Here is a 22,812-nt window from a genome sequence, read left to right on the forward strand (position 1 = left end):
TTCATGTTTACATTTGTTTTATTATTAGTTTTGTTTTTCTGTAAATATATTTATTGTTTTTGTTTGGTTTGATACGTTTATGAATGTTCAATCCCAGTGGAGATGACTTCTTTCAAACACATAATATACTTTTGAAATTTAGTATATCAATAGAAAATTTGTAATAATTGAGAAAACTCCAACAATTACCCAATGAAATACTGATCTTATACCACTACTATGGTGTTTAACTATCAACATTTATGACAAGTTAAGAACATTTTTAGTAGAGAGCTTGAAAATATAGAACTCAAAATATTTTTTGGCGTACCTCAAATGTATTATACTCAGATGATTGTTTAAAACTATCATTTTGTAATTTGTTGGGTCATTGATTGGGCTATTAATTATTTAATTGTACCTTTACTTATTGATCCAAACTTTTAAAGGAATTATTTATCTTTTCTTAAATGGTCGAAATTTGATGGTGAATCTAAGTTTGTGTAATTGGGTCTCGAGAGTAGAACTCTTAGGTCGAGCTTAAGTTTGTGCTCTCTTTCTTATATGCCTAAACTTGAGCACCCATGGGCCGATCAATCAACTTGTCTTACCACTATAGGTTGACCTCCCTTATTTCTAAGATTGATTATTCCTTAGAATGATCTGCTGGATCATCCTCTTAAGTTTACATATTTAAGGTTGCTCTTTGGTCTAGAAAGATATGTTTTTCCATATAGTATTCTCCCACATTTTTGTTTATTGTTGGCCTGAAAAAAACTCGTCCAATTACTTTTTAATCTAAATTTATGTTAACTCGTTAACTATTTCGTCTTCAAAACTCATAAAGAGATGAAATTGAAGCCAAACTAAACTTAGTTTAATGATGACTGACATGTTTGATTTTGGAAATTCGATTTTCATCATTACAATTATTGTACTAAAAAAAGAGGCAAAATTGAAAATTTTCAAAACTATAAGGATTAAATTAAAAATAAAAAAGCACCATGCATTTTAGTAACTAAAACATGAATTCAATTTTGATTAAATTTTGTATTTAAAAAGTTAATAAATATTATCGGGGGTTCTCTCATGAAAATTGAGAATATTAGGTTTTGATTATTCTAACAAGAAAAGTTGTTAGATGTAGATCTCCATAATACAATCAAATAAGCAATATTGTGAAGAAGAAGATCATGTTTGTTGTATAATGATATCGCCATTTTCTTCAAGATCATGTTTGTTGTACAATGATATCGTCATTTTCTTCAAGATCATGAGTGTAGAAAAGGTTTGGTGAAATATGCTTTGTTCTATCTTCTTTAATGTATCATGCAAGCTATGTTGTTTTCGTATAATATTATTGAAGGGTTTTTATTAGAAGACAAGCCACATGTTTCATGAATGTGCTGAGTCATTGATCTTAGCGATATGCATGCTCGACTAGCCTCATGAATTGTAAGAATTTCATCATGATTGGAGGAAGTGGTCGTTATGGTCTGTTTCATCGATCACCATGATATAGTAGTTCCTTTACCAGATAACCTGTTTAAGATCTAGCTTTCGTATGAATCAGATAAATATCTTGAATCTGCATAATGACCGCACACCCGCGTTGCACTAAATGATCGCCCGCGATTATCTAAACGATCGCTTACCTTAACAATGTTATATTCTGAGACTAATCAAGATCAAAATTAATTTATTTAAATAAAACAAACTCATATAAATTGTTCCTCGGAGATAACAGAATATATGCTTATTTTCGTTTCAATGTCTTTTTATTGGAAAAGAACTATATCTTGCTAATAAATTTATTGAAAATGCAATATCTGGTCTTGTATTATTAGCAAGATACATAAGTGCACCGATTGTTTTAAGATATGGTACTTCAGGATCAAGAAGTTCTTCATTATCTTCTCAAGGTCGAAGTATATATTTCTTTATATCCAATGAACGGGCTTCCATTAGAATATTTAATGGATGTGCTTTGTTCATATAAAATCTTTTCAAAATTTTCTTCAAGATCATGAGTGTAGAAAAGCTTTGGTGAAATATGCTTTGTTCTATCTTCTTTAATGCATCATCATCTGATTTGAACTATGCAAGCTATATTGTTTTCGTATAATATTGTTGAAGGGTTTTTATTAGAAGACAAGTCACATATTTCATGAATGTGCTAAGTCATTGATCTTAGCCATATGTATTCTCGACTAGCCTCATGAATTGCAAGAATTTCAGCATGATTTGAGGAAGTGATCGTTGTGGTCTGTTTCACCGATCACCATGATATAGTAGTTTCTTTACCAGATAACTTGTTTGAGATCTAGTTTTGTATGAATTAGATAAATATCTTGAATCTGCATAACCAACTAGATCACAATTGATTTATTTGAATAAAACAAACTCATATCGATTGTTCCTTGGAGATAACAGAATATATGCTTATTTCTGTTCCAATGTCTTTTTCTTGCTAATAAATTTATTGAAAATGCAATATCTGGTCTTGTATTATTAGCAAGATACATAAGTGCACCAATTGCTCTAAGATATGGTATTTCAGGACCAAGAAGTCCTTCATTATCTTCTCGAGGTCGAAGTATATATATTTCTTTATATCCAATGAATGGACTTCCATATACAATGACAACTTCCGGGCACTCATGCCCGATCGTGAAACTGCCTGTTTGTAATATTTAATGGATGTGCTTTGTTCATATAAATTTTTTTCAAAATTTTTCCTGTATAAGTTGACTGATGAATAAATATTCTATCTGTTAAATGCTCAATTTGCAAACTAAGGCAAAATTTTATTTTTTCTAGATCTTTCATTTCAAATTATTGTTTAAGATATTCTATTGCCTTTGAAAGCTCGTCAGGAGTTCCAATTATATTCAAGTCATCAACATATACAGTTATAATAGCAAATCTTGATTATGATTTCTTTATAAAAACACATGGACACATTGGATTACTTTGATATCCTTCTTTCAATAAATATCCACTCAGACGATTGTACCACATCTATCCTGATTGTTTCAATCCATATAGTGATCTATGTAACTTTGTTGAATACCATTCCCGGGAATTTGATGTCTATGTTTCAGGTACCTTAAATCTTTCTGGGATTCTCATAGAAATATCATCATCAAGAGATCCATATAAATATGCTGTGACTACATCCATAAGATGCATATCCAGACTTTTGTACATAGTCAATCCAATTAAATATCTTAATGTAATTGCATCCACCACCCGAGCATACTCTCCTCAAAATCAATACCAGATCTTTGTGAAAAATCTTGTGTAACTAGTTTTGCTTTATATCTTATGACCTCATTATTTTCATTTCTTTTCCTCACAAATATCTATTTGTATCCCATAGGTTTAACACCTTCTGGTGTTCGGACTACTGGTCGAAAAACCTGACGTTTGAAAAGTGAGTTTAATTTTGCCTCGTTGCATCTTTCTACTGAAGCCAATCTTTTCCATGTCGATATTTTTCAACAGATTTTGGTTCAGGATCCTCATTTTCAGATATAATTTCAAGAGCAATATTATACGCAAAAATGTTGTCAATATTTACATTAGTTCGATTCCATCTTTTTCCTGTCATGACATAGTTTATTGAAATCTCATTATTATCTTTAGGTATTTCACCTTCCTCACTAGTCACGTTGAGGATTTCTTTATGGGTATTTACATCATCAACCAAGTATTTTTACTATTAATTATTTTTCGTTTATGAGGATTTTTATTTTTGGAACCCACTGGTCTACCACGCTTCTGCCGTGTTCCAGAATCATTATTGACAACTTGTTGGGTTGGAATATTAATTTTTTATGGAACATTTGCAGTTGATATATGTGACTTAGTTGCTTTCTTTGCATCTATAGATACATATGGTAATTGATTTGCTATATTTTGTAAATGAATTATTTTTTTAACTTTAAGTTCATATTGATCTGTACGGAGATCTAAACGAGATAATAACGATGCATTCCATGTAATTTCTTTTTCCAATTTCTTAATTCCTCCTCCTATTGTTGGAAAATTTGTTTCATTAAAATGACAATCAGCAAACCGTACAGTAAATGTATCACCCGTCAGAGGCTCAAGATATTTAATAATTGATGGGGAATCATATCCAACATATATTCCTATTCTATTTTGAGGACTCATCTTTGTGTGTTGTGGTGGAGCATTTGGAACATATACTGCACATCAAAAAATTCTCATATGGGAAATATTTTGCTCATAACTATAAACTCATTGTAATGGTGAGTACTTATGATAAGCTACTGGCTTAATGCATACAAGTGATGTTGCATGCAAAATAGCATGTCCCTATATAGATGAAGGAAACTTAGCCCTCATAAGTAATGGTCTTGCAATTAATTACAAACGTTTTATAAATGATTCTACTAAACCATTTTGTGTATGAACATGAGCTACAGAATTCTCATCACTTATCCAAATTGACATATAATAATTATCAAAAGCTTGAGATGTAAATTCACTAGCATTATCAAGACGAATGGTCTTAATTATATAACTAAAAAATTATGCTCTTAACTTAATTATTTGAGCAAGTAATCTTGCAAATGCAAGATTTTGACTTGATAATAAACAGAGGTGTGACCATCTACTTGATGCATCTATTAATACCATAAAATATCTAAATAGTCCACTTGGTGGGTTAATGGGTCTACATATATCACCATGTATTCATTCTAAAAATGCAGGTGATTCAGTCCCCACTTTAGCTGGTGATGGTCTAGTTATCAATTTTCCTTGAGAGCAAGCATCATATGATAATTCATTAGATTGAAGAATCTTCTGGTTCTTCAATGGGTGTCCATTTGAATTCTCAATAATTCTCCTCATCATTATAGATCTTGGATGACCCAATCGGTCATGCCAAATTGTAAATATGTCTGAATTTATGAACTTCAGGTTTATTGTTGCATATGTTTCAATTACTCGTATATGAGTATAATATAATCCAGAAGATAAAGCAGACAACTCTTCCAATATACGTTTTTCATTTGAGACAGTGATATAATATATAGATATTCTACATTATTCTTACTATCAGTCTCATTATGATAACCATTTGTAACGTATATCTTTAAAACTTAGAAGATTTTTCTTTGATTGACTAGAGAACAATGCATTGTCAATTATAAATTTTGTTCCTATAGGCAAAATAATATTTACTTTTCCAAAACCTTCGATTAAGTATTATGTGTAGTTACACTATCTGTTAGACATAGATGTTCTTTGCTCATTTTGAAATACCCAACATATGAAAATGAGCCATGTTTCTTCATAAAAAGAAAATAATTACAATAAGAAAAACAACACTTAAAATATACAAAAATTACTTAAAAAAACATGAAGATAAATAAAAGAAAATAATAACATTAAGCTTAGATATTCTCAAAATCAAAACAAACACTTGATATTCCATCAACTGTGCCAATCTTCTCTTCATTAGATTCAAATAAGTCCGCCACATCCAAATTTGTCATATGGGATGGGTCAAATATATCATTATCTTGGTATGCAAAATTTGCTTCCATATTTTTTCCTTTTTCCTTCAAGGAGGCTTGATAGAGGTCAACTAAGTGTTTTGACGTACGATAGGTACGTGACCAATGCCCAATCATTTCGCATCGGAAGTATTTATTTTCAACACTTTTTGAACTCTTATCTTATGGAGCTTTTCTTTTATGATCATCATTTTGTGTGGTTCTTTTGAAATTTGAATGATTAAAACGACCACCACGAAAATAATAATTATTTCTTCCTCTACCACGGTCATGACCTCGAACGCGACCACAATCTTGACCACGATTATTATTAAAATTCACAGCATTCAGTTCAGGGAATGGTGTTGTTCCAGTTCGTCGAGATTCATGATTTTTCATCAATAACTCATTATTTTGTTCAGCCACGAGAAGACATGAAATTAATTCAGAATACTATTTAAAATCTTTTTCTCGATATTGCTGCTGCAAGAGCATATTTGAGATATGAAATGTAGAAAATGTCTTTTCTAACATATCAACATCAGTAATTTTTTCTTTGCATAATAACAAATTTGAACTGATTTTAAATGATACGAAATTGTAATCACTTACTGATTTAAAATTTTGTAGCCTCAAATACATCCACTCATTACGAGTTTTAGGAAGAATAACCGTCTTTTGATGATCATACATTTCTTTCAAATTTTTCCACAAGATACAGGGATCTTTTGTTGTAAAATATTTCATTTTTAATCCCTCATGGAGATGATGACGAAAGAAAATCATACTTTTACTTTTTCCTGACAGGATGTCCTATTTTCTTCTTTAATTGTTTCTCCTAAGTTCATAGCATCTAGGTGAATTTCGACATTGAGCATCCATGACAAATAATTATTGCTATTAATGTCAAGGGTCGTGATTTCTAATTTTGTAAGATTTTTCATGGTAACACTATCACAAAATATTGTATTTATATTAGAAATTTAATAGATATTGAATATGCAAAATAACATTAAATTTATTAATTATAACGAAGAGGGAAAAACTGGCATACCTTTAGGACCTACCTTTAGCGAAGAAAACGACAAGAGCTCGTGCTGATAACGTGTTATGAAATTGAGGACTACGACGAGAACACAGATATAGAGAGAATATAACATAATAATATATTTATATAATATAATATAAAATAAAATAACTAAAAACATAAAATAACTAAAATTATAAAATTGGATAATATGAAAATTAGTGGAATTTTGAAGTTGCATTATCACCAATGTATGTGTGATTTTAAGATCCACCAAATGCCACTATTTAAAGGCAAAATCGAAGTAGGATGTGTACTTACATGACAAACATGAATACTACAAGGCAAACAATATGGAGGGTGACACATGACTTTTGGGAGACTAAGCAATGAACATCTATTTAATATTCATAATAATTGGGTCTTATTACTAATTTGATCATACTTTTAATGATTTCCTTTTCTAATAAAAAAAAGCATCAAATTCCTCTCCAACAAACTTCCTATTAACAAAATCTCCAAACAATCCTATGACTTTGATCTATTATTTGTTTTTTATCCAAAAACTTTCATTACTACGCCACTAAATTTCACTTTTGTTAAACATGGATACCTCTTGGAAAATTCAAGATTGGAGTATATAAAGGAAGCTTCCAAATCAAAATTTTCCAATGTGGGATTCTCCGACTAAAGGTTGTTTTTTTTTTTTTTCGAAAATTAAATTTCACCCAACAAACATTTTAGTACTTCATCAACATAATTAGTCACTAAGAATTATTTTGATCCAGAACATGGTGTAAAATTATCTTTAATTATCTAGTATTGATGTGTTATATACACTATATATAAGTCTTTATAAAGAAATCCCTTTTAATTTTATTCAAAACTTCTTTTCATAAGATTGTTTGTTGTTACTTATAAATCTATAATCTTCTTTCCTTCTAATTAATATATACGTTTTTTGGGTCCCACATTACTGTAAATATCGTATCTAACCTTATTTATCATAATCTCTCTCACAACCAACCCAATAGGTGACAATAGTTCTTCACCAAATTATCAATTCCCTATATTCCATTGTGTGTGATATGTGTCCTCTCATGATCATGGGTGATGGTGATGAGAAATATTGATCCAATCATGGTTGTTTGGACCAAAGTCCAAATCTTAGTTGTAGACAAATCAATATGCAAAGAAGTTGGTGAATCATATCAATATATAATAACAAAAAATGTTGAGCAAAAAGAAGCTTCTAATTAATTGTTTGCCCTAACTTAAAGACAACATCTTATGTGGCTGCAAATATGCCCCCAATAAGCACTAAAAAGACACTTCAATCATTTCATTTTTTTTCAATTGAAACTTGGTTTTTATAGAATCGATAATTTAAGTTGGTAACAATTTAATCCTCTCTATTCTTTTAAATTTATAACAATTTATAAACAACTCTCATCAAAATTAAGTATCAATTGTTATTACATAAAGATTTAGTTACGTTTTATAGTTTATAGACAAATTTGATCCCATTTAATTTATAACATATTAAAATTTTCATTCAATCTAAAAAGTATATTGACTAAATTATTATTTATTAAAATTTAAAAACTAAATTGTTACTAATTTGGAAACACATGTACCAAATCACTATCAAATTAAAGCTTGTGAACTAAATTGTTACTTTTATAAAATTAGTTTATGAACAAAAACTGTTTTTAACGTATAAAATATTTCACTGGTTAAAAAATTTGGAAGACATTAACTTTGGTAGGAAAATTAATTTTTCCCTAAATAATATTTAGTCATCCCTATTATAGAGTTAAAAGAAGGATCTTCTCTCTTAAAGAGACAACTTTATATTCAATATTTTGGTAACTCAGTAGAAACAATGATATGAAAAATTCCTCCATTTATGACCTACCTTAAAAAAAATCTTTAATTAAAGTAATATTTTATTTAAAAGAAAAATATGTATATATAACTAGTAATTTTCTAACGACTTACCAGCAGGGTTTAAACATTCCATTCTTTCCTTTGAAGTTTTTCAACTTCAACCATTAATGGCCCAACCAAAAATTTGGAAAGGAACGATTTTATTTTATTGAAAAAGGAAAGGAAATAATTATAAAAAATCATATATAATATCAAATTTATATTTCCATCTAAAGTCAGAATCATGACACCCATCAATATTTTCCCTTTTAATTATTTTATTTTTTTTTGTGAAAGATCCAACGGATGAATTAAAACGCTTCCTTCTTTTACTGCAAATAAATTCTGATTAGCTAATTCAAAAATATGGTTAAAAATTAGATGACTCTTAATTAATATTAATTATTATTGGATTTGGGGCCCTTTCGGTTTCATGTAATGAATTTTCATTGGTTGATAATGTGAACAGTTTTCAAAATCTTTTGATGAATGACATGCCACCTATTTTTTTTTCATATCATTTTTCTAAATATTGGGGAAAAATACAATTTTTTATCTAGGATTTTGAATTAATTTCTACATTCAATCTATTTCATGATTTCAAAATATTATAATTTTTTTTTGAGATTTAAGTTTTATTTTAATTGAATCCCTTAAATTTGAAAGTTTACATTTCACTTCAACTTTCAGCTTTCAGGATTAAGGTATATTAATTAATTTTAAATAATTAAAATTATTAATGTTTAATTAAGTTTCACTACTAAATTTTATTTTAAAATTTTATGTAATAACTATTTTTAGTTAATTAATAGATATTAATGTGAAAAGAATATTTAATGAAAAATCGAAATTGTAAATTTTGAAATCTATAAACCAAATTGAAATAAAATTCAATCATAAAACAAAATGGTACCATTTTGAAATTTGAATACTAAATTGAAATTAAGTTCAAGGACTAAATATTTAACATTTTAAAATCTGAAAACTAAATGAAATCGAGAAAATATATTTTTTTCACAATTTAAATTAAAACAATTTGAATAAAAAGGAAAGATTGAAATAAAGAAACTTTCTTAGATTCTAAGATCCAATGTCCAAAATGAGGTCACCCAAAAAAAAAAAAAAAAAAAAAAAACTAAATTAATCTAAAAGAACCTACAATACATCAAAAGATATCTTTTTTCTTTATATATAAATTGAGATAATGGGGGAAGGCACAGCCTTTTTTAAGCTATATATTATCCATCCATCTTTAGTACAAAGACCCATTTTTGAGCGAAAGTGATAAAGTTTAGAGAGAAAAAATGGGTTTTGCGGCAGTGGTGACGACGGCGGTGTTGGTAGTGGTGATGTCGTTGATGTCGGAGATGGCAGTGGCGGCGGTTTACAAGGTTGGAGACGCCGCCGGGTGGACCATCATCGGCGGTGTCGACTACAAGCAATGGGCTGCTACTAAGTCTTTCCAACTCGGCGATGTCATCGGTAACTTTCTGATTAACATTTTATTTAAAAATTTCAAACTTTTGGATCATAATAAATTAAATCCAATTTTCATGCTTTTTTTTTTTTTCATCTTCATGTTTTTTTATTGTCCAATTTTTCCTCTTTTTTACATAAAGATTTTTTAGTGAATAAGTTGGATACAATATATATATCCCAGAGTTTTTTCTTTGTTTTAAAAAATACCTCTATATGCCGAAGTTTAAATAATTAGCATAATCGAAGTTTTGATCTCTCATTTTGTAGTTATCATACAATTTTTTTAATATTACAAACATTACTCTTGATATTTCATAAAATTCCAAAACTATTTTTGGACTAGAAATCAAGATTAAAATTAGTACTTAGACAATAAAACAAGGAATCAAAATAAAAATTGGACCCAAACGCCACTTTGGTGTCTCGACTTCCATACAAAATTATAATCATTTAAAAAAAAAAAAACTTTAAGGTTTTTGGTTGCTTGTGAGAGGATGTATTCTTTTTTTTTTTTTTTTTTGGTCATGTTCGACAAAGAGAAAAAAAAAAGGTCATAGGTTTTGAGAATGGTTATAGGTTTGAAAGAAAGTTCCAAAAAATAAAACAAAAAAGGGGAAGGGGAAGGAGAACGGGGAGCACCCACCATTCACGAAACAACAATTAGTTGGGCTACAAGCATGTGATAGTGGGCCAGATATAATGGGCCTTGTAGGGCCCATTTGTACAACCTTTTTCCACCCCACTCACTCACGCCTTCATTATTGTTATTACACCTCTTCAAATAACCTCTTCCTTTTACCTTTTTTTTCTTCTTTCCACTCTTTTTAATTCACTTTTTTTTCTCCCTTTTCAAATTCCATAATTGTCCTTTTTGTATACCCAATTTGCATTCTTTATATTTGACAAATCTTAGGGACAATTTCGTAACTACCTACTTCTTTACCTTTACAATGGCATATATCTTTTGTTGCTCATGTATTATTTGTTATTATTGTCGCTCCTAATCAAATACTTTCAAATATTCTATTTTTGCTTATTAACTTTTTAAATTTTCACTTTTAGTCTTATTAACCTAAAGTTTTTGCAAATTTAATCCTTTAACTTTTATCTTCTGTCCAAATAAATTTATGAACATTAAAATGTATTAATTATCTAAATTTTCTATTTTGTGTGTTCGATTCAACATTTTTTTAGAATTTACAAACCTAGTAAACATAAAATTAAACTTTGCATCTAATAAGCCATTCAAATTTTAATTTTTAATCCACAATTCTTGTGAAATTTTAAATAATATCAAATTTGTCAATAAACCTATTAGAACTTATTAAAACTTTTAGTCTAGTAACCTATACACAAATCTAAAAGTTAAGAAACTAAACTTTAACCAAAATTTTAGTACTATACATTTATAAATTTGATTTTTAATTTCTACTTAAAGTTTGTAAGCTTTCAAAAATATCCACCTTTTAGTTTTTTTAAAAAAAAATTTAAAACTCGTTTGATAACTATTTTGTTTTTTTATTTTTATATGTGACGTTAGCCACATACATTCGACTCCATGCATGAATAATTGGTTTAACTCCATACTTTAACATATTGAAAACATGTGTTGAAAAATTGTCTATCATCCAAGAAAAGAAGATAAACCAGTTTGTCATCCTCAAATTGTGAAATATGTTATATGTAAGGATTATTATTAGATAGCCAGATTGTGTCGGTTTGATGGAAAAATATGGTACTGAAAAATGATTGAAATGATGGTGGTGGGTTTGTTTGTTGGTTGGTTTGTTTTGACAGTATTCGAGTATAATCCCAAATTCCACAATGTAATGAGAGTAACGCATGAGATGTACAAATCATGCAATGTGTCACGCCCAATTGAGACTCATACTTCCGGCAACGATTCCATCACAATTCAAACCAGAGGACATCATTTTTTCCTCTGTGGCGTTCCTGGCCACTGCCAGACCGGCCAGAAGGTCGACATCAATGTCCAACGCCTCAATTCCGCCGCCGCTGCCCCTCAGCCCTCCGCCTTGGCCTCCCCCTCCGTCCCCATCGCCCACACCCCCGCCGCACCGGCACCTAAAGCCGCCGCCCCTCGCGTCGGGGCTGGATCTGCGATGTTGCTTTTGGCCTTGTCTGTTGTAGCGATTGGGGTTCTTGCTTAACAAAGGGATTGGTCTTCATTATTGGGCAACAGAGACAATTTTACCTTGCTGCCTCCCCCTTTTTTCCCAATAAATTGCAGACCCTTTTGTTTCGCTTTGGGTAGCAGATTTTTGTATTTTGTAGTGGCAGTTTGTTATTGTTCTCTTTCTTTATATACATATGTTTTTTTTTTCTTTCAATTTTGAAGCCTTGTACTTTGGAAATAATGAAAATGTTCGTTTCATCTTGAGTATAATATGCTTAATTAGTTAGTTTTTGGATTTCTTTTTTTTTAAAAAAATAATTTTTCTCTAAAAGATTGAAGCTTCGATTCTCAATTTAGTTGTTGTATCAAAAAAAAAAAAATTACTTTTTTTTTTTAGGATTCAAGGCTAACTTATTGATCAAAGTTATAATACATGACCGATTAAAATATGTTCAAGTTGATGTAATAATTCTTACTTGGTATAATTGAAAATTTTCTATTTTTTATAGTACAACAAAAGTAGAATTTGATGATTGAAACCTTCATTCTTATGAAAAGTGCATGTCAATTATAAATAGTTCACTTAAAAAAAATAACAATTATTTGAAATTAATGATAGCCATTCATTGATAAGGTTAACAAAAACGAAAGACCATGTTAATTTATGATTTTTTTCTTTTAAAAGAAATATGGTTCCTGTACATCCAAATAAATCAATCATATAAATTAAAGATTACTAATTTATGATCTTCTTATAAAACTTTCCCCAAAAAAATCTTTTAAAAAAAAGAGTAAAAAAAATACCTTTGAACTCCGACTTTTATGGGAGTAACCCATCTGAAAACTTTAATTAGTAACAATTTAATCTGTATACTTTATTATTTATAACTATTTACTCCATATCATAAAAGATTTTGTAATATTTAATTAAAAAAAATTATACAAGTAGATCGAATTTTTTATAAACTATAAAAAGGTGCATAAAGGGCAATATTAGGTTACTTCACGCCTATTCCTCCTTCACTTTTATATTATAAAGATGGAGACAGGACAGGATAGGATAAGGTGGAGGAGTAAAGGATGTATTCTCCCATTTTCATACCTAAAATTAATTTAGAGAAGAAGAAAAAAAGACTTTTCATTCCCATTATCATGTGTTACTTTTTCTTATCTCTCAAATAAAAGGGGAAACTTTTCCCAAGTATGATGACTTTATCCCAACTATAAACAAAGATTCCCCATTCCAAAATCTTGAACAACAAAACTTGTTCAGAGGCTCATCCCCACCACAGATTTCACTGAGAAAGGCTCCCTAGTTTTTTTTGGCTACATCCATCCCTGTCTCCATCTCAAACCCTTTACATTTCTGATTTTTCCCATTCCCAAATGTCCCTATAAAGTCCAGTCATATCAATCCAGCACATTTTCATAGCCTGTTACTAAAGTATAACAATGTCAAAAACAAAAATCAACTAAGCAACTCTACAATATTCCAAAAAGTTACCTCAGCCATTTTTTCTATCTTTACTAACATTCTATGATACAATACAATGCTGCAGATACCAGGCTTGGGATTGGAATCCCAACCGGCAAACAATAAAGAATTATATTTCCTAATGGGAATATGAAGAGAGCTCAAAGTAGTAATAAGCTGACCATCTTAAGCTTTGAAGTTGCTATATTATATTTATCAGCCATCTGTGTTATTGACCAAAAGTCCATTGAGAAGTGGGCTCTCCACATCCCCATTCCGTGTATGTATTCTTCTATCTGGACGACGAGCTCTGCCATCATAACAATATTGAATAATAAAGTTGAGTTTGAAAAGATCATACAATTGGTAGGATTTTTCTACATTACTTCCTTGGACCACATTAGACGAACTCGTTTTGACAGCGAAACTAAAGTGACTAGATCATAAGAATCAAGCATCAAGGCCTCCATTCCAAACAAAGACATTTTCAAGCATTTCTCATCACAATCTTGGAAGTCCCACAGAATGATAGACATCTGGGTCAGAGTGAATAGATGCATCCTTTTTATGAGTTCTACTTTAAACCAAACTCTAGAAGCTATTGGAATATATGTCACAGACTTCTCAATGAGCATAACATTCCTGTTGCGAATATCTATTTTGTTAGACAAGTAAAGCATCATAGAGAGTCAGAGACCTTACACTAGTCGATTGTAGTTCCATTGCATCGGAATCTTCGCTATCCTGCATGGAGGTGTTCGTATCTTATTAATGTCCACATTTGTGTATTTGAGAATTCAAATATTAAGCATGGTAAGGCAGCTACACTACCTCTATCAACAAATCCTTTCGAGTAATCAAACCAACCACATTTGATGGACGGGGAACAACAAATGCGTGTCTCAGACCCAGTTGCCGGAAAAGATTATATACCTATGCCATTGCAAAATACAACATTTGAATTCTAAGATTATGGAAACCACAATTCCCTCAAAAATGATACTTAACATATAACTAACAAAAGCTATCAACCAAATAAAATTTTAACCTTTGTCAGAGACATATCCTCGGGGACAATATATGGAGATGGATTCAGATATGGAAGTAGATCGATGTACATTTCCAAGTCCTCTGAACTAAGATTTATATCATCAATAGAAATTCCTTTACTGGAAGCAGGTTTCACAAATTCACTGAAATTGTGCCTGAAATTCCAAAAGAATAAGCCAGAGCTCAATGGAAAGTGAGGGATAACCCATCCATTATAATCTCAGGACTGAGATGTATCCATTTACCTGCTTGATATAGATCCTCTCGGATCAGAAGGCAAGGGACTGTGCTGAAAATCTACTTTGGACTGCAGAAGTCCTAAAAAGTAACTGCATCGACAATCATATAGCAAGGATTTATGGAATGCTTGAATCCTACCTCCCCTCCCACCAAAAAGAAAAAAGGAAGAAAAAAAGATTGGGTGTCTTGTCAATTCACCCTATACCTTCTAAGCATTAGTCCAATGACACGGGTTTCTCCATTTCGAGAGTAATCGATCACCTAAGGGACAAGAAGTACAGCCTTAAGAATAGGTGAATAGATGAGGAGAAAAGGAAGAATTTAGCTATGCTCACAGGAAAGCCATTATGTCTGTTGCTCCGTAAAATACTAACGACATCAGCAACCTTAACAACGCGGGGGAAGGAGACAACCTTCAAATAAAGAAAATAACATATTGGTAAGTAAGAACATATTATAGAAAAAACAACATATTGGTGCAAAATTAAGTATCCTTTTAACCATTATAGTTTATCTTTTTTACTTGCCAATTGGAAATCTCTCTTGTAATTTCCTAATAGGTGTTTTGGGGTTTTCCCCTTATTTCATCTATCAATGAAATGTTTTTTACCCAAAAAAAACATATCAATAAATAAGAATCTAATACTACAAAGATTATCCAAAATAATTACAGGTAATCCACTTGTTTCAATTATTTTGAACCACACAAATTGTCCTCAATGCATATACTTCACCCAAAACTTTATTTTTCCTTTTCTTGATATAGCATATTTTTTTTCGCATGGGCTCAAATGAAACATCTTTGCCTGGATAATACTCTACTAAATATACTACGAGAGGAGTTTCAGGAATAAGCAAGATCACCCTTTTTCCACAGGCCTCCTTTGCTGTAATTTTCCGCATCTGGTACTTCGGTCTCGATTCCAGTAATGGAATACCCCTCAACTGGGCTTGCTCTTCATACAGGCCTTCATTAAAGGCATCACCAACAGCCTGAAGTGATATAAATAAGAAACTTTCACGTGCACCCATGAAAAAGAAAATATATGTATATGATGACTTACCTTGGACATCAGAAGCACAAGCATGATGAGAGGTAAAAATTTCAAATTGTTTGAAATTTCAACCATGATGACACACAGAGACACTGTCATTCGCATAGAGCCTCCTAGAAAAGATGCAGCACCCAACAAAGCATATCTAGAAAACCAGTAAGATTTGAAAGAATGTTAAAGATTTTAATCATATGAAGGTAGAATAAAATTCTTTCAAATTAAAAAATTATGAAAAAGAAAAAAAGAAGCACAAACGTATTGTAAAACACAGCAGCCAAAATAACCCCCCCCCCCCCCCCCCCCCCCCCCACACACACACACACACAAAAAAGAGAGAGAGAGAGAGTCGAGACAAGTTCAATATTTATTGCCTATTCTACTCTGGCCTCTCCAGAAAACAACCCTTGAATCGGTGATTTTCTCTTTCCCATGGCTCTCCCTCTCTTAATTGTCACAAGTTTCTATTTGCCAATGCACTGGATCTTTCATGATTACATTTGCCAACGATTTCCCTTTGATTTGTGCTATCCTAAACCATAAATTTTGTTTTCAAAGCACTTTTATGATTTTTGTCAATCAAGTCTTTTTCTGTAAGCCCTTTTAGCTCTCGACAAAGTTTGTCTAGCCTTTGGTGCTCCTTTGAGCTGGAAGTCTTGGATACAGTTTGTTTCTAGAATGGATTCTTGGCTAGAAAAAAGTTGTCCCTATTACTTTGTCAGTTAGCCCACCTAACAGAGTAGCTCGCCAAAATCTAGTATTTCCCCTTTTTTCCTTCTTATTTTGGTATTTCCCATGAATTCCATTGGCAAGCAAATGACCCACATAGCTTTATTTGGAAGAAAAAATGGCAGGTCAAAATCATCATATCCCACATGTTTTCCAGCACTCTCTTAATATCAGTAACATATTAATTAAAATAGAGCATTCACAGCATAAGTAGAGAACTCACGTTCCCTCTTCAATGTTGGGCTTCTTGTAGAAACTAACCACAAACTTTCCAACCAAACGTCCATATGTAGATCCAATCATTATACCAGGAACAAATTGACCAGCAGGAACTGCAGTACCAAATGTCACGACAGCTAAAGTATAAAACATAACCTGAAAAATTAGAAGAGTAGACGAAACATTTTAAAACAATCATATAATTAAGTTACTCATAATATGGCACAACTAAGTGATTTTATTCTTTTATCAATTCTTAAATGAAGGATATTTTCAATAAGATAATGAAAATATGAGTCAAAACAACAAAAGAGCATGTGAATTGTGAACAAAGAAAATAATGTCTTAAACTAAGTGAATACGGTTACCAGAAAGGTCAATAAACTCCGCGCACTGAATTCATGCATTGTTTTTGCACTGAACAAATTCCTTATGGCATCATCCTGGAAAAGTAATTTATAGCGAAACCAAGAAGGTAAAAAAAAAATATATTATTCAGAGAAATGGAAAAGCTCGGCAGAAATTTGAAAAATGAAAAATGAAAAAACCTGGGTGTTAAAGAAGATGGTTGCAAGATCATTGTATTCATTGTCCTTACTGCAATAAAACTGGGAAAAAAATAGCAACAAATAGGCAACTTTTAGTGCCAAACAACTCCTAGTGTGCATAGCTCCTATTAAATGAGGGATGATATAGCTACCTCTTTAAACCGATTAAGATGATATGAGATTAGTATTGCATCACATGCACATGCATGAAAATTACAAGGATAAGGAAATAACAACAAAAGATGAGCAATACTGATTCTTACATTAACATAATTCCCATATGTTCCTGGAGGCCTTGGGCATTCATTTCCCAATTCAGGATCAGGTTTGGGGCATGGAGTACATTGCCTTAGAAGTGGTAGTCCAAAGGAAATAATTGATGTCAATACTGAGATAAGACAAGCCTCAATGATCTGAAATTTTTCAAGGGAGAAAAATTGTCTTGAGTGTGAAACTGAAGTAATTGGGGAACAAGAATTTCATGATGAAGAAACAGTAGACACAAATCATCATTAGACTTTTGTGCACCTTGACTCTGTTCCCCTTCTTGTGCAGATGGTTTCGTCGCCAGTAAGTAATGTAAAGAGTAAGCTGGTTGAATAATGCTCCTAAAAGAATAACCAAAAGAATGAACATAAAACCTAATCCCAGGAATTGGAAATTTATCTAGGCCAACTGAAAAGGTATGACTAGAATTACCAACCTAATAACCCTCCAATTACACCAATCACAGTCATGGGCAACAACTCCCCAAAAGAGTAGTCCTCTTGGCCACTAAAAGTATAACCATCAGGAAATAAAAATTCAAAGGAGAAATAGGCATGCATGGAAGGCATGAATAGATTATAAACCTTACTCTGATATGTCCCATATTATGAAACCACCAGAACCAAAATGTCCACACTTCCCACTCTTACACCATCCCATAGCTGCACGCACCACAACAGCCACCACTGCAGAAGTGAAGAACACACGCCACAAAAGTTGACTCTTCCACCTTCAAAATAAAAAAAAAATTCACATATGCAATTTTCTCAAGTCGATAATACTATACTCATCAGACCATATGACCTCTACACACTCAAGCACAGACAAAAGAAAACAACTCATAATGTGTAAAAATAAATTAACGGAAGTATAGATTGGGCTAGTCTTTTCACTTGATCCCTATAGTTTCAGAACTAAGAACGCAACCCCTGTAGATTAATAAATACTTGCTTTCAGTGCCGCAAAAATTTTGTCGCTAACCCAAACTACAAGGATCTCAAAATACTATTTTGCTCATAAATTAACAAAGAGAGGAAAGAAACGTTTAACGACTACATAAGTCAGCTTTCAAGCATGTTGAAAGGAAGAAATGTGTTTACCAAGAAGTTACTTCTTCCAGTGCAAATAATACACCGCCAACTGGAGCTCTAAAAGCTGCAGCAACTCCAGCTGCACACCCACAGGTTACCTTTCAAAATGTTAACCAAAAAAGAGGGAGAAGAATCAGGTCATTTGCCTTTACAACCACTAATAGTTACTATAAGGATGTGGGCTTTGCATAAAATCGTAAACAATTGTGTATAGGAAAGACCCAATAAAAGTTATCAAGTTCTCCAAGTCCAATACTAAACTAAGACAAATAACAATTAAGCAATATGTGTATATAATCATGCAGAAAGTAACATTAAATCATGGTTTGTTTTAGGACAGCTAGAATGTACAATTAAAATGCTTAAAATAACTTACCAGATCACGACGATCCCGGTCACTCTTGAATACTTGTAACCACCTGGAATTTAGATGATATTTAGCAGATCCACCCTGATTTCAAAATTAAAGAGACAAGAAAAAAATCATTATTTTAACTAACCATACGCTTATAATTCATCTCTAAGGATTTTTCTTTCTAACTCGTAGGATATGGTGGTGGAAGGCTGTAATGAGGTCACAACCACTTGACATGACCTGTTTTGGATATTCACCATACACTTTTTAAAAAAAATTAAAACAACTTTCATTGAGAAAAAAATGAAAGAATATACAGGCATACAGAAAACTCAAGCCCACAAAGAAGGGAACCCCACTAAAGAAAGTGGCTCCAACTATATAAATATAGTTCCTATAGAATAGTTAGGAAAGGTCTTTGAAATCGAAGTCTAGAGGTAAACAAAAACATAGAAACTGACGAGGGACCAAACATTGCTAGGATCCCTTTCCGCCCCTCTAAACACTTCAAAGTCTGAAACTCAGAAATCTGCCTATTGCAAACAATAATTTTCACCCTAAATTCAGCAAAACGACACTAATGCTTTCACAGCTTTCAGGTAAGAAAACTGATGGTATGTAGGTGTAGATTAATAAAATCTACTTTCGCGTTGAATTCTGAAAATATCATTTGTCACAAGAGTACAACTCCAAGAAATTTGTGCTGGCTTACTTGTCCTAACAAAGAAGCAATACAGGCGCCTGTATGTACAAGAGGCCCTTCTTTGCCTAAAGCCAATCCACCTCCCACTGAACCAATGCTTCCAAATATCTGACATATACCAAGATTATAAAAAGAAAAAAAATGAGAAAACTTAAAAAAAAGATATCTGCAGAAAGTTTCAACTATACGGACACGGAGGGTTACCAATTATACCTTTCCAATTAAGGTTCTGAAGAAAAGGACACCGTGTATGTCAATTCCTGTTCATTTGAACAAAAGAAATGCTTTCAAACGCCCAAAAAATTTGTTTTGATTTTACTGGGGGAGGGAAATGAAGAGCCATCAATAACATCATACCATTCAAATAGCCCTTGATTTCAGGTATGCCAGATCCAGCTGCTGCAGGAGCAAAGTGTGTGACTATATATACAGATGAAAACACTAGACCCAAGTTGATTGCTAAGTATACTATAAAACCAGCCACATATGACTTTTGAATTAGGGCAAATGTCAATGAAAATTTCCAGCCAGCAAAGTTCTCAACAGCCATATTTATGAAAACTGCAGCCAATCCTGTGCCTGAATGCAGCCAAGAGGAATCAATAACATGATATCACAAGAAAAACAACCATACGGTTTTTGCAGTTCAATTAAATTATGCAAAAAGAAAACCAAGAGTTTCAGTTCAATCACTTTTCTTTCACTCCATTTGTCAAGTACTACTAAAAGTTACATTATAACTTAGATTAAGATCTCCAACTAAACAAAGGATTATATTACCCACATAAATCAGACAAATTCGCTTATTTTACCCATAAATTCATATGGTGAGTATAAATAACTAAGTATAGTTCATTTTGTAAACACGAGTTAGTAAATAGTAGCATGGAGATTTTAACGTAAAAGGAAGCTGTCATCATACCAATGCCAATGAACAAGGCATACAGCCACTTAACTGCCACACTATAGCCAACAAACAATTTCCCTCTTTGCGCCTACAGAAAACCAAATACACATCGTGAGAAGAAGCATAAAAACAGCATCTGCTCAAGCACCATTTCATAATAAATAATTATTTTTCAACCGAACACAAGAAATTTTGAAGTAATCAGAATTTTCCAAAGACCAGAAACAAAACAGAACGAAAGTACCTGCTCATCCCAGTAAGCATAATTCTCGATAACCTCATAATCAAGACTTTCGACGCCACCCCCATCGTTCTTCTTCAAGATACTAAGAAGCTCGTCCTCATTTTCGTCGGTATTCGGAAGACGAGACCACATGTTTTTTGCTCTGTCCATTCCATTTTGTAGCTGATTCGACAGCATAGTGTATCAATTCTGATCCAATCCTAAAACAGCTCAAATGAACCCTAATTTTGAGTACAATCAAACTCAAAAACTCGAAATTTGTGATGGATTTGAAATCAGAGACAGCCGCAAAATAGTGGGTCGGATTTAAAAATGAAAAGAATGGAATCCAGAGGACAGAATCCGTGAAAATGGTGAATCGAGATCGTAATAAACGAGATTGAAGCTGAAGAAGTGGGGAAATTCAAGAAACTGAGTTGGGTATGGAATTATATCTGTGGATCGCCCTGTTCTTAGCGTTCAATCGACTCAAGAAGAAGTAGAATTTAATTAGAAAGAAGTTTGAGAATTAAGATTTGGAATCAACTGTAAATCAACTTACATGGACGAAACTCGCACAACACAACACACCGTACCACCAAAATTTAAATTAAAATAACAATAGTAACCAAACAAGGGGAAAAAAATCATCTAAAAAGTACCATGAATGATTTGTTACTTTTTTTATTTTTTTAATTTTACTAATCGAAAAAATATCAAATTATTTATCGAAATAGAAAAAAAAAACACTCTCATAAACTTCTATTATAGTTTATTACATGGTATCATTGACAGACTTTTATTAATTTTTATCATGGATAGATACCGACTTCTATCCGTCTTTATCAAATTATATTAAATTTTGATGTTTTGTGTAAATAGTTTCCTTATTTTTCTATTTTTAAAAAATTCCTCCTTTTTTTTTAATGTGTTTTAAATATTCGATTTTGTTTTCATTTAGTCTTCACATTTCAAAAATTATCCTAGGAGTCTCCTTTTTATTTTGAGTTGGAATGGTTATTGAAATTTTAGTTTTATGTCACATATTTATGGACTTATATATTCATATTGAAAGTTTTATAATGTAGACATAAAATTCTATTACATGTGTAAGATTAAATTATAAAAAAAAAGTTATTGAACTTTACTATTTGTTTCTAAAATATTCTTATACTTTCAAAAGTTACAACATTATCCCAAATTTTCATAAATGTCTCAAAAGTATTATTGGAGTAGAGATTCTTTAAAATCTTGGACGAAAAATTAAAATATAAAATGGTGTAACAATGACTTAGAATAAAAATTTAGATCACCACATCATTTAGGTTACCGACACACAGTTTCAGTCTTGTTTTCTATTTGAGATTCTAAAAGAATTATATTTCACAGTTATTTTTTTAAAATGTCTATAAAAATTAAGGAGTAATATTATAATTTTTGAAAGTATAAGAGTATTTAAAAAAAAAAAAAAATCAATTTTAGGGTATTTTATATATATATAATTTAGCCTATATCTAATATATTAATTAGTTTGTAAAAAATTTGAACATGGTAGGAATTACTAATTACAAAATTAAAACTTTAGAGGCCTATTAAATATATTAATAGTTTAGAATTTTTAGGAGTAGAATTGAAAGTTCAGGGCCTCTTTGATATATATATATATATTAAGTTCATAACTTTTAGCACTAGCTTGAAATGTTGAGACTACCTTGTTATTTAACATACAAGATTTTATTTTTTTAAGAAAAAGAATAAATTTAAATCATAATCATTGGAGTTATATCAAGTAAAACTCTAACTAATAATTGTATCAATTAAATTTCGAAACATTCATGAGTATATCAATTTATATCCTATGTTACATTCCAT

At 31.3% G+C, this 22,812-nt stretch overlaps 2 protein-coding genes across 3 annotated transcripts; one reads left to right on the top strand and one right to left on the bottom strand.

Annotated features, from left to right (window-relative positions):
- Positions 1-9,548: 9,548 nt before the first annotated feature.
- LOC120092739 (Cupredoxin superfamily protein) lies at positions 9,549-12,352 on the top strand. Its single transcript, XM_039050911.2, has 2 exons — positions 9,549-9,948; positions 11,743-12,352. Exons 1-2 carry the CDS (start codon positions 9,771-9,773, stop codon positions 12,114-12,116), a joined length of 552 nt encoding a protein of 183 aa, XP_038906839.1. The 5' UTR covers positions 9,549-9,770; the 3' UTR covers positions 12,117-12,352.
- Positions 12,353-13,490: 1,138 nt separating this feature from the next.
- On the bottom strand, positions 13,491-21,563 carry CLC-D (chloride channel D). Of its 2 annotated transcripts, none has more exons than XM_090308544.1 (23): positions 20,962-21,563; positions 20,733-20,805; positions 20,168-20,389; positions 20,024-20,070; positions 19,820-19,918; positions 19,129-19,203; positions 18,762-18,850; positions 18,251-18,391; positions 18,098-18,168; positions 17,923-18,002; positions 17,658-17,807; positions 17,395-17,454; positions 17,215-17,289; positions 16,851-17,002; positions 15,911-16,046; positions 15,711-15,839; positions 15,182-15,259; positions 15,052-15,107; positions 14,852-14,935; positions 14,605-14,761; positions 14,388-14,489; positions 14,259-14,300; positions 13,491-13,866 (listed from the first exon to the last, which is right to left on the bottom strand). In XM_090308544.1, the coding sequence occupies exons 1-23, from the start codon at positions 21,136-21,138 to the stop codon at positions 13,849-13,851; spliced, it is 2,313 nt and encodes a 770-aa protein (XP_090164670.1). In that variant the 5' UTR covers positions 21,139-21,563; the 3' UTR covers positions 13,491-13,848. The 2 variants fall into 2 exon arrangements, with proteins under 2 accessions (XP_090164670.1, XP_038875587.1); XM_039019659.2 differs by having other exon boundaries at positions 14,254-14,300; positions 20,962-21,552.
- Positions 21,564-22,812: the final 1,249 nt, after the last annotated feature.

The sequence above is a fragment of the Benincasa hispida genome, chromosome 12, assembly GCF_027475165.1.
Source record: "Benincasa hispida cultivar pf3 chromosome 12, pf3_genome.v1.1, whole genome shotgun sequence".
Taxonomy (NCBI): domain Eukaryota; kingdom Viridiplantae; phylum Streptophyta; class Magnoliopsida; order Cucurbitales; family Cucurbitaceae; genus Benincasa; species Benincasa hispida.